The sequence below is a fragment of the Apodemus sylvaticus genome, chromosome 16 (genome assembly GCF_947179515.1).
Source record: "Apodemus sylvaticus chromosome 16, mApoSyl1.1, whole genome shotgun sequence".
NCBI lineage: Eukaryota > Metazoa > Chordata > Mammalia > Rodentia > Muridae > Apodemus > Apodemus sylvaticus.
The window spans coordinates 68933956-68947589 of record NC_067487.1 but is presented as its reverse complement, the minus strand read 5'-3'; the positions used below and the strand labels follow the sequence as shown (position 1 = coordinate 68947589).

General features: G+C 41.6%; 1 protein-coding gene across 2 annotated transcripts in view; it reads right to left on the bottom strand.

Moving 5' to 3' along the window:
- The window catches only part of Msh3 (mutS homolog 3), a 170584-nt gene that overhangs the window by 48817 nt on the left and 108133 nt on the right, over nt 1–13634 (bottom strand). For both annotated transcript variants that reach the window (XM_052159436.1, XM_052159437.1), the window contains exons 16-18: nt 12733–12797; nt 10618–10734; nt 4572–4679 (exon numbers count right to left, since the gene is read on the bottom strand). In XM_052159436.1, coding sequence (XP_052015396.1) covers nt 4572–4679; nt 10618–10734; nt 12733–12797 — 290 coding nt within the window. The remainder of the gene's footprint in view (nt 1–4571; nt 4680–10617; nt 10735–12732; nt 12798–13634) is intronic.

The window sequence follows — 13634 nt, the reverse complement described above, 5'->3', positions numbered from 1 at the left end:
TCAAATGAATCCTTTCACTAAGTGTCATCTGTTTCCTTTCAATTTCCTACCTGGCCACCTACAAACCAGAGTAAGTAAATTTTGTTGAACAAATACAGAAACACAGAAAACTATATCTCTTAGCAAAACGGAATAATTCAGGTTCTCATCAGCAAATATTAAATAATGAATGGTCCACGTGTGTGGAAACCAGGCCAGACGAGCACATTTCATTTTATCCAATTATTTACAATTAATTCTTGACACATCAGTAACTGTAACACATTAGCAACTGTACACATCAACACTGTAACCTGAACACTCATCATGCCCAAGTGTTTCCACCAGACCCTTCTCACAGAACCAGCTGAAGCCAGTGGGCATCTGTGGACTGCCCGCTGGTGACTGTGGCCCCTGGCCTCTGTGGGTGGACAGGGTAGGCTCTCAGCATTTCCAGTGAGATCAGAAGCAGACCACAGCAGTGCTCTCTGTGCTCTTTTCAGGCCTCGAAGCAGTCTGGGAAAGACTATTAGGAACAGGAAGATAGAGTGATGGGTCCTTCGCTGGGACATTTACCCTGCACTGGAGTAGACTGGAGATAGAAGCTGAGACAGTGTCCAGGGGATAAAACAGGAAGTCCTGCAGACAGATACCTTGGATCACTAACGAGCCTCAAGTCTTTCTCAGACTTGTAAGACTGGCCAGTCGGCCTCTGTGTTAAAAAATAAGGCAAAATTTATTTCTTTAACCAACAAAAAAAGGAGACAAATTTTTCTTTGTCCTCAAGAAGACATTTAAAATCTTGAACTTAGCACTTATGAATGTGTACAGTATGGCATCCCGAAGACACAAGGCCACATCTCAACAGAGTGTCAGTATTTGTTTGAGTTGGCTCCAGGGTGCTTACAGTGCTACATTAAACACTCAGCCTTGTCTGTGTGTGTGTGTGTGTGTGTGTGTGTGTGTGTGTTTTCAAGGGTTTTCACTAAGTTAGATTCAACTCCTGAAATGGAATTTGCAAGTCACCGGGTCTGTACACTCTTCTTCTTAGAAGAAAGAAGTCGCTACTAACACGCCTTCCTGCCAGCACGTATGAAGCTCACCGTTTTTTCTCAGACCCTCGACTGAATTGATGTTTTCATGTTTTCTAGTTGTTGACAATGCAGTGGTGAATGGAGGTACCTGGTTGTTTTTACTGTGTGCTATCAATATTCTAAAATGATTATTTTTCAAACAGTGACTCCAGTGTCTTAAGTGAGCTGGGGTCACCCATGGAGGGAGGGCACCTTGGTTACTTTATTGACAACATCTGGAGTCACGTGGGAAGAGGCATCTCAGCTGGAGAACTGTCTCCATCAGACTAGACTGTGGTCACATCTGTGAGACTGTTTTCATGTCTGAGGTGGCAGGCCCAGCCCCTGTGGGCAGCACCGCCCCGAGGCAGGGTTCGGAACTGTGTAAGAGCTTAGCTGATCATGAGCCAGAAAGCACAGGGAGGCACTGCTCTGTCAGGGGTTCTGCTTCAGCTCCTGCCCTGACTTCCCTCAGAGATGCACTGTAACCTGAAAGTGTAAGCCAAAGGACCCTTTCCTCCCCAAGCTGCTTTTAATTAGGGTGTTTAATCAAAGCAACAGAAAAAAAAATTAGAATAAAAGTACAACACATAAAATGACAAGGAAAAAAACTAGTTTAGGGGGTTAAGAGTATATATAATCCTAAAGACTGGGTTATTTTGAGGGAAGCTTATGGGTTTATTATAAAAGAAAAAGAAGAAAGAAGATATAAGAGATCCAAATTTTAAAATCAAGCTCTAGGTGCTCTCCCAAGTGATTGAAGTCAGGGTGTCACCTTTGTAGCACTGGTATGCCACCTCTGAGATCTCTGTTGCAGAGACACAGTGTGGCTCTAATCAGCAATGACTTATTCAGTTACTATCAACATTAGATAATGCCAGTGCTTCTCAGGGAAGGAGCACAGAACAATTCACAGCCCTGAGATGCTATTCCAGGACAGAACAGCTACACAGGGAAGACAGGCAGGGCATGCTGATGTGTCATATGGCAGTGAGGGGAAGAATGGAGGAATCTACATGTTTCCTGGAAAGAAACAGACACTGAATATGAACAGATGCAGCCGCTATAACTTATATATTTTAACTGCTGCAGAGGAACAAAATATAAACCGTGTTAGTGAGACAAGTAAACATAATACACTGAGACAGAAAGGCCTCAAATAAAGTGATGTGCAGGTAACCTAAAGGTTACAAGACAGTTAATAGGATCATCTTAACAGCATTAGGAAGAAAGGCTGCAATTGTGAAGCCAAGTAATCTGTTGGAGTTAAAGATCATGGCTCACATACACTAACATCACAAAAAGAGAAGAAATTTAAGAAAAATGTGTTTACCTCTCATTCAATTTAAAATGTACTTTAATGTGAGCTTCCTCACATCAACTTTAATTTTCTTTTCTTAAGAGGCTGATGCAATACACTGTAGAAAGTATATAAGATAATGTAGGTAGCTTCCCCAAACCCTACTGGATTTTTCCTAATATAAAATAGACAATATATAATTTGGAAAAATATTTAGCATTTGAAATGTTATCTGAAATGCTTAATGACTCACTTGATAATCTAGAATATTCTTGCCTAAGGACAAAGAGAAAAGTTGGTTGAAGTGCACAGATGGCTGTCCCGAGGGCCCTGGTAATGACCATGCCAGCAGCAGGCAGGACCTGACACAATGGAGGCCCCGGCGAGCAGCACGGGGAGTGTGGAAGTATCTGAAGACCCAGGGGAAGCTGACCTGGGCCAGCTACGGCCTGAGAGAGCTGTGAAGGACTGCCCAGGTGTAAGAGGATCTGGGAGGAGCTGCAGCCACTCCGTCACCTTACTTCTGATCTGGAACAGGTAGTACTAAACTGACAATGTCCGCAATGCTTACTAGACGCATGTGCTCCAGAAGGGGTATGGCATAATGGTGGCTGAAGTCACCGCACAGTCAACACGTCTGATAAACAAACAAACAAACAAACAAACAAACAAAGAGCAGAAATGACAAGCCACACTAACAGATCCACAAGAGTTTCAGGTCCCTGAACTGACAAAGACTTTAAGTTAACCATATCTACTTAGGCACACAAAACAGGTGAAAGGCTACGAAGTACCAGAGTGAGGAACAATGTGTCTATCTTACACACTGGTGACATTTTAATTTGCTGCAATGGACCCAACTGCATAGCCATCTAGACGGTGCTCTTCGTGATGACACTTCCAGCAGCAGCGAATAACTGAAGGTATGGTAAGGAGTGGGAGAAGAGGAGGGCGCACACAGTTCCAGTGCGGAACTTATGTAAGTCACACTAAATGCCTCTGCTTAATTCAGAAACAGTCTCAGGGAAAGCTCACTTCACCAATCCAGAAAAACAGAATTCCTACTGACACCATAGAGGATAAGAGAGAAGTCACATCAACTGACTGCAGACTCTAAGTTCTCATAATAATCCACAATAAATAGGAAGTACATTTCTCTTGGAAGGAGAGATTCAGCTGTAAGGTGTCTATAGGAAACAGATCAGGCAACACTGCATGCTTGAAATCTCTTTGGTATGATAAAGAACTAGGAAGTAATTGCAATGTCAAGAATCTATTTTAAACATGACTATTATGGCCAATATAGATATGTTCATCACAAATGGTCAATAAAATAATACAGTGCATTTAGAGAACATAGGGTGTATACCAAGTCCTCCAACTCTCTCTCGTAAAGAAGAAATACTGTACAATAACAACTTTGCTTTAATACCCTCTACATACTATAGACTATAGGACACTTGAATGTTATTTTTAAAAACTGACACACTCAAAGAAGAAGCTGATATGGAAGAAGTAAGACCGTAAGGGCGTCCGCTAGGCGCTCAGCCTCGGGCTCGGCCGGCAGTACCCTCGAAGGTGTTCCTTTCAGTCCCCACAGAAGCTAAACAGTCGCTTAACATTTCTGAAATGTGTAGCTTCAATTAAAAATGCTTTTGAAAGAGAATTTATTGAAAAGACAGAATTAATACTTGGTCAGATCTATGGAACTCCAGTATCCTTTATGAAGAGGAGAATACGGACCGTTGGGACACTCAGAGGCCGATAAGGAAGAGCAGTATGAATCTAGCTCTCAACAGTGACTCAGGAAAACTCATAGACCTCCCCCAACAGAACCCCCATCTTCCCAGCCCCTCGTTCATGTGCAAGGGTTTATGACTGTAGTCTTTAAAATTGAAGTGAAACATGTCATTGAATCTCCAAGTCAAAGCTAACAGCCGGAGTCCTCAAGCTTCACTGAAAAACTTGATAAAAACCTAAAAGTTCAACTGGAACAGTCACTTCCAGAGTCACGCCAGCCATCCACATTTGTCAGTCATAAAACAAGCAAGAAAGGAGTTTATTTTTCAAATTAAGCCATGCACGTGAGATGCAGCTTTACCAAGAGCATAACACACCTGAACAACTGCAACATTTTATGATAGCAATAATAAAATTAATTGGATACTCCCATTTTATCTAAAACCATGATAAGTGAGAGAAATGAAAAGTGTAATTACCTGCAGTAATTTCCTTGCTTGGCAACCTTGGCCAGGGAGAAAATGCAGTCAACAGTTGCTAGGTGATCCACGGCCTTACACAAAGTGTGGTAATGTTCTCCAAAATTCCTACAGAAGCAACAACAAGACAAGCAAGCTGATTTCTTGACCTGTGACAGCTATGCGACAATCTGCCTGCTTGCAACATAAACACAAGCGAGAGAAGCAGATCTAGCTCACAGGCTAAGGAGAAGGACAGTGTACTGAACTCTTTTATGATAGCATGCCTGGTTGTTGAGCCTTCACTTTGTTTAGGACAGTTATAAACCTAAAACAGCTTCTGCACGATGATGAATATATATATAATACATATATACATATACGTGTAAAATGTCACAGATAAACACATTTCATCTGACTGTGACATTTTACTTCAGGATAGAAATTTCAATGTAGAAATCAGTTCACCCTCCTTCCTCCCTTCTCTCCTCTCCTCTCCTCTCCTCTCCTCTCCTCTCCTCTCTTCTCCTCTCCTCTCCTCTCCTCTCTTCTCCTCCCTCCCTCCCTCCCTTCCTTCCTTCCATCCTTCCAAAGCTTCAAGAACTACTCAGGTGTGTTGGTGTCCCCAGGCACGCTTCCTTACAGCAACACCCAACCTTGGAATAACTATATTGGTACCTCTTACACAGAACAGGTACAATCCTGTCTGTCTGTCTGTCTGTCTGTCTGTCTGACTGGCTGACTTAACTTTATAGCCCTAATATCTAGTCCATACTGCCAGCACTGAACCGACACTGCAATAAAGAATTATTAAAGACAAGGCTATCTTATTAATACCTGGTGATGGAAAATATCAGGACTTTCATTAAAAGATTCACTCAAAAATTGAATAGAAATGTTTATAGAGTTTGGTTTTTTAAATCTGTTTTTACATTTATCATTCCATTATCTCATATCATACTATTTTATTCCAATATATACAATACTGTACAACCTATGGACATCTAAATATAATGATAAACTGTGAGTGTTGAAAATGAATGTCATTGGCCAGACACGATGCATACGCCTATAATCCCAGTCTCCTGAGAGAACACAAATTCAAGGTCACACTCAACTCATAGGCACCCAAGGCCCTAACTCATACACACGTTACAAAGGAGCCCAAGACAATCCTAAGTACTCAGAATGAAATATCCTTTACGAAAGAACTGAACTTAAATTCCAGAGTCCTCATCTGACAGACACTGAGGCTCCGCTAGATGAACGGCATTCACACAGGCACAGATGGCTCAGCTTCTTTGAAGCAAGAGATGGAGAGAGGGAGTGACAACTAAGTTTCCAGAGAGCCAAGAGGAAGGCTGAGGAAACTGCTCCTCACAGCCCAGACACAGGAGGGACCTGTGACCAGCCACACAGCCCTCACAGCAAAGAATTACGGAAATCTCACAGGGATCAGGGAAAACAAGCAGTGACCCAGGTCACATAACTACAAACAGCAGAGCCTACGTTCAACCCACATTCTCTGTTTGTTGTGTTTTCTTTTGTTAACAGTACTTGGGTAGAGCCCATGGCCTATCTATCCCACGCTAAGCAAATGATCGCTCACAGACCTCCGCCTCAAATTCTAAGCTATGGTGGCACCTCACAATGTGATTCTGCAAGGTTCAGTCAGCACCGTTGCTGGTTTCTATACCTAGTTAGAAACACAGAAGCAAATTGCTTGCCTTATTCATAAAAATATGATGTAATTCAGATACCCCTTACACAACCTGGGGAGGAAAGTTTCATATTGAATACCTTTCTTTAAAAAGTCAATATATATAATATATATTATATATAATATGTACTTTTTCTTTAAAAAGTTTATATATATGTATATATGTGTGTATATATAAATAAATAAAATGTGGATCTCAGAAGTGCTGAATCTCAGTCTATTTGTTGTTACAAGTTTTATACCATTTCTCAGCTTATTAAATTACTATATTATCAGTTCTTCCTGATTTTATCTTACTTTTAAAAGAGCCCTTCATTTTCTGATTTGTTTTATTATCAAAAGTATTATATTAATGACATTTTCATTTATCTTTATAATTATTATTATTTGTAAACTAAGAATTGCATTTACAGTATACTTTACACATGTATTTATGCATATATTTATCCAAGTAGCAGAACATATTAATTAATTAACTTATTCCTCTTGAATTTAAGTTCACTAAAATAGGTGAAAGGGATTTTACTAATAGCCTAAGAGTTTGTGCAAATCCCAAATGCACAGTGCTTAAGACCCTATATCAGCTGGACCCTCCTCAGATGTTACCTGAAAAATGTCTTGTACTTTTAAACATACTGGACACTATGCGGTTCCTACTCTACAGATGGCTACACAGTGACTATACTAGACATTCATTGTGAAGTCCCTACTCTACAGATGGCTGCATAGTGACTACACTAGACATTCATTGTGAAGTCCCTACTCTACAGATGGCTGCATAGTGACTGTACTGGACACTGAGGTCCCTACTCTACAGATGGCTACACAGTGACTATACTAGACATTCATTGTGAAGTCCCTACTCTACAGATGGCTGCATAGTGACTGTACTGGACACTGAGGTCCCTACTCTACAGATGGCTGCACAGTGACTATACAGGACACTGTGAGAGCTCTATTCTACAGACTGTTACAGTGGCCATACTGGGTATTCATTGTGCAGTCCCTACTGCAGATGGCTGCACATTGACCATACTGGACACTGTGAGGTCTCTACTCTACAGATGGCTAAACAGTGACCATACTGGACATTCATTGTGAGGTCCCTACTCTGCAGATGGCTGCACAGTGACTTCACTGGACATTCATTGTGAGGTCTCTACTCTACAAATGGCTAAAGAGTGACCATACTGGACACTGTGAGGTCCCTACCCTACAGACGGCAGCACAGTGACTATACTGGACATTCATTGTGAGGTCCTTACTCTACAGATGGCTTAACAGTGACAATACTGGACATTCATTGTGAGGTCCCTACTCTACAGATGGTGGCACAGTGACCATACTGCACACTGTGAGGTCCCTACTCTATAGATGGCTACACAGTGACCATCCCTTATCATTCCTAGTCTGACCTCAACTCTCTATTTGACTTCTCACTCACACTTTAGTCTGTGGCCTGCACTGTCTTTAACTAAATTAATTACCCATCTGCTAATGTAATTCTGGCTCCCCTCTCTTGCCAAAATAGTTTATTTAATGTTTTAGTCCCTGCTTCTCTGCACATAAGTGCCAATGCACTTTGCACAAAGTGTCGCTTTATACTTCCTGTCACTCTCTCTCCTCAGGTCCAGTGAAGAGCACCATGACCCTATCCAACAGCCAACGGTAGCTACCTGCTTCTGATGACCTTCTAATGGTAGACGGGTATGTGTGATACTGTTTACAGTGGGCACCAATTCAGTTAATTAAAAAACATACAAAGGAAGAATATGATTATTTAGATCTAGGCAAATATGTTCTTTCTCATGTCAATTACATAAGACATCAATAAGGAGAACCATTATTAAACTGTAAATATCACAATTGTCACACATACCCCGTTTAGTCTTCATGTATATTACTGTACACCTCATCAAATTCCAAAGAGATCACTCATACTTACAAGAACAAGCCAGACCTGGGCAATTCATGTAACAAGTGGAGCCAGGCATGGTGGGTAGCTCTTTCCTGTGAGCCCACTACTTGGGAGTTAAGGCAGGAGGATGACAAGTTTTTAAGATCAGCTTTAGTAACGTAAGACTGGGCCAGCATGGGCCACATAAAGAGAAGGAGAAACATCAAAAGAAATGAACAAGCAGCATGTGGGGAGACTGACTATGTCACAGAAAGATGCAACCTCAGCAGCCCCTCATCATCCAGCTCCAGGCTCACGTCCGAGCACCGTGACTTTGATTCTGGGCCCACAGGAAACAAATGAGGACCTTGGATTCTAAAGCTGTGATGTTAACCAGACACTTACTAGCAACTGGCGCTCAACAGCTCTAGTGGTTAATAAGAATGGAAATTATTCCATCTTATTTTTGGAAAATGCATTTCTCATATATTCTGATCAACATTATATGAGAGATAATATAATTCAATTTTTAAAGAATTTAGAAATGAGAAAAGTCCACAGTCCATATTCTAAAATGCAAGAGACACATTTTGAGAAAAGATTTCATTCCCAGCAGTGATCATAGCCTTGATTTTATAACTAATGCACAACAGAACCTCAGTAAGAAATAGACTGGGGTGGCTGGTATTGAATCCCCTGATGTCAGGTTCACTGAAGTTAATCATCTCTTTACGACATGGTATTCACACTGTCTGCCACCTCAGTAAGGAGTGTGGAAAACAATCAGTGCTATGGTGAGCGGAGCTCTAACGACAAGTATTCTAGAAACCTCTCAGCTGATTTCACTCTTGATCTCAGCCAAAAGACCGAGAAGCAATTCAGCCCATTTTTAAATCTGAAACTTCGATAAGCCCCTTATTTCATCTTTTATTTCTTCTTTATTTTAGAACAGAGTCTCACTATGTGGCTCACTAGTGACCCAACTACTGGGGTCAGATGCCTGAAGCATAACTTTTCTTTTTATTTTCTTTTATACTCTTAACTACTGAACTGTCTCTCTTGCCCATGTATAAAGTAAGAAATAAATGTAGAAGCATTGTAAAAACCTCTGAAATCATCTGTTTGCAAGATGAAGGGATTAAAACCAACCCCTCCATCCAGAATCAGCTACTATTCTGAGTCTGCAGTCAAAAACACAAAGTTACCTGAACAACTTCTCAGATCCTTCAGGGTACAGACCTCAAAGGTTGAACTGAGTAAGTTTACTTTCATTTTTATGTTCTCGGTAACTCTACTATGGGAAAGAGGAATACCTAAAAGATTCAAGAACCCCCTAAAATGGGAGATTGAAAGTTGGCTGGAAAGAAAATGAACAGACAAACTTATATCTCTGCTCTCAAGACAGAGTTATCTCAAAAGACTCAGGGTAAATAAGGGGAAAGCTGGGTCTCTATTCCTGTTCTTAAACTCAGTCCTCTGAACAGAGGAGACTGGTATCTCCTTGCTGTCTTCCAAACGCCCCAACTTTTTTGTCTTTTGTCACTTTATGAGGATCCCTGACATCTTCACTGAACCTTTACTATTTAAGGTGAGCTCTCTGCTCACGGGCATACCTGTGGGCTCATCAACAGCCCCGCAGCACGCTTGAGTAAATGATGGTCCAGTCCAATCTGCAAAGCAACCCTCCCTCCCTCTTGCTGTGGAAGACTGACTTCGTACTGTGCATCTCACTTTATTCTCCTGTAAATTGTGAAGTGACTACATACGGAAGTCCCATGGTTTCATGGAAGTAAATGGCGTACACTTCTTCCCAACCTCAGGGCAGAGTCAGTGGGAATGAGCTAGCCTGGAAGTGTTTACCAGGCAGCAAACAGCAAACTACAAATACTATTGCTTGCCCAAGACAAAACACATAGCAGCACTCCAGTGCCTAACACTGTGAATATGAACAGCTGAATGTCAGCCAAGCCAGAATGTGAACCATTCCTTAGGACAAGGGCAAGAACTCTTCCAAAAGAAATCCCATATCATAAAAATGAAAAACATGGCAGATTATTCTAAATAAAACAGAGTAAAGAAGCATGATTAAATGCCATGTGTAAGAGTTACTTAGATCTTTCCTTTAAAAATTGAGGCAGGGGACTGGGGGAACTCAAATATATTCATTTTTCAAAAATATTTATTTTTACTTTATATGTATGACTATTTATCAGCATGTATGTATGTGCACCACGTGTATGCATCAAATATAGTCTTAAAAATGTGATAATGGGATTAAAATTTGTTGGCAGGGGCCTGAAAATCAAGTCCAAGAAGACAACTGCCCCCCCCCCCATCTCCTAGTAGGTCACAGAAGCAATCCCTGCATTTTTTAGGGAGAGGGTGTGTGGACACTTTCCAGTCGATTTCTCAGAGCACAGACTGAGATCTTTGGTTCACTGCAGACTCACTCTAGAAAGTCAAGCCACGCAGCGCTGCAGTCAAGGACTAGCTGCTCCCGGAGCTGATTCAGACGTCTGTAGTTTTCCACAATGAAAGGCGGGTGAAAGCGGCTCACAGCTTTTGTGCTACGAGAGGAATGAGGGAAACAAGGAAATCAAGGTTATGAGAATCAGTGTGACCATGGTTTCAGAACTCTAAAGCAGTTACTATTCACTGACGAACCTTGAACATAAATAGCAGAGAACGCTCTTTAATTACGGTCCCGGCTTTGACTCTTAATGTATGACCAGGAAGCTTTAAAATGTTCTCAAAATTATATCTGTACAGCAAAGTCAGAGTTGAACGTTTTTTCATAGGCAAGGCCTTTTTCTCTCCATTATGCTAAAGAAAAGACAGCGGAAGCAAGGGCAGCAAAAAAGAGGCATGAGGAGCTACATGGTGAAGGCCATGTAGCTCCTGAGATTTTATACTTTTCTACTTGGCATAATTCAGGGTAACAAGGAAATAATACATCACAAAGACAGCGCATGAATCTAAAAGGTAAATAAGACGGTTCTTTAGACCTAGTGGCCCTGGATGGAAAGAGCTCCCACAAGCTCCTCTGGGCTGGAGCATAGGCCAATTTCTCCATCAAGAAGGAGAAGTCAGTATATGAGAGCAAGTGTCCAGGTAGAGATGCTAGGCCCAGGCCTTGACCAGCACTGATAGTTTGTCCAAATGGAACAGGCTTGGTATGAACTGCAGCCAGCACAGCAGGGACTGCGAGGTGCCCCTCACAGGTTCCTGTTCCATGACATCAGTGGTTAACAGAGTCCCTAGGTACCGGAGCCCAGGGAGCGGAAGCTGCTCCCAAAGCCAGCCAGCCAAGGGAAATATGCTTTAGCAGGGCTCTTCCAGCCCTGTGATGCCCAGCTCCTGCATCACACTGCCACAGTTATCTTTAACTTAGCTGCTGGATACTGCAAGTGTAACTGATGATACTCAAACCCACCCAAGGCTCTGTAGCCACACATCAGAGTAAATGGTAACAAGCCTGTTACACTGTTGGGACTGCAGGCTTGGAAGAGGCTGGCGTCACCTTCCGCCTTACTTACTGCTCCTCAATTACATGATCTAGAGTTCTAAGCTAACCAATTACCACAGGGTTTTCTTCTGCAGTTGCTTAGCGAGTTACTCTTCTACAGACTAATATGGGTATCAGGAGTGTCTCTTCATAAAGCACATAAGTCAGTACAGGGAAGGATGCTCAAAGGATAAAACTATCCCCCAAATCAACACTGCTCACATCTACAGCTTCAGTGGCATAAGGGAAAAACAAGGTATTGAGTTCAAGAAACCCATGTGTGTGCCTAAAGGAGCTGTTGCCATGGCAATGGATAACAGTTACATTATTTAATTAACATGACATTATGTCTCCATGTCATCATTTCCCTTCGCCCTTAACATAAGAATTCTGTCATTTCACCACTAGCCAGAAGTCTCCCTAATTATCTTGGGCAAATATATTTTCATCCCCAGTCCTACAGACATAGGAAGAGGAGCAGCAGCAGAGATGGCAGCCAGCACACTACTCGAAAACACACACTTCTCCTGAATGAGTCCCCTCCAAGGAACTGATGCTAACTGAGGACAAAATGCTCCGATACTGTTATCGTTTATGTTCATCAACTCAAGATGTAAGTTACAAAAAGAAAGAACTACCATAACTGCATGCCAAGGAAAACACTGAGAGTAAAGAAACATGAAGCTCAATGACGTAGCAAATGAAATTTCAGCTTCTTAAAAGAAATGTCAGATACAGCATTCATCAAAAAACTTGAACGACCACATTCACCTTAGGGCTGAAGGGTCCATATTCTCCCCGTTAGCACAGTACACACAGGCACAGGGCAAAGAGTAACTAACAAAGGGGGAAATATATTCAAATATGATCTTCAAAATATTTCTAAATGAATGACAAAGAAAATCATCTCTGATGCAAAGTTCATCAGAAAATCAGAGGAGAAAAACTACTCCTGCTTCAAGAATGTAGCCGGTACTGGTCAATCAGCACAGATACACACGACCTAAATCACACTAGGCGACCTAATTCACGCTAGAAGCAAAAGTTGCCTTAAACTTACCTTCCAACCTTCACCCAATCAGCTGGGATGCAAGATACAGCTGAGTTCTTCATTTCAATCATAAACTAAAATAAATGCAAATGAACAGTGAGATATTTAAATGGGCAGGCAATCACAGTATATATGCTTCTTCGACTCTGCTGTGGCACTTTAGTAAACCTTACTTAGTAAAAATTAGCAGTAAATGTTCAAAATAAACCCAGGATTATTGCTGAGGGAGTTTCAGTATTTCCAAATAATTTCTTTCATTCATTACTATCCATGCATCTTAAGAATTCTGTTACTCAGTAGGATTAAGCTTAAAGAGTGTGTGTGTGTGTGTGTGTGTGTGTGTGTGTCTGCCTGCCGCGTGCAAGCAGAGGAGGACACTGGGTCAGTGCTCTGTCCTGTGCCTCTGTGTGTCCTACTTCCCTGCGTCAGGATGCCTCACTGAACCTGAGACTCTGTCTCAGCTGGACTGGGTGCCCGGCAATCCTTAGGGTCTTGCTGTCTCCCCCCTCATTCTACTTCAGAGTGGAAGTTACAGGTGTATATAAAGGCAGCCATACTCTTTCTTTTTGCATGGATTCTGGGGATCAGAACTGTGGTCCTCATGCTGCGCAGCAAGGGCTCTTACATCTCCCAATTCTACATATGTAAGACTATAAAATGTTCAACTATTCTGTTTTACTAGTTTGAGATATGTGGTCCCCCAACCTGAATAGAATAGGACTTTTGGAACAGTTTTCATATAAGAAGCCTACAAGTATCCTCAGAAAGGCAGCTTTGGCTTCTGCAACACAAAGACATTTCTTCCCTTACAAGAACATATGTTTTCCTTTATAGGAATATACCTTTTCAAAATCACATTACATTTGTTCTTTGACAATTTCACACATATATCTGAAACATTATGCTTCTCC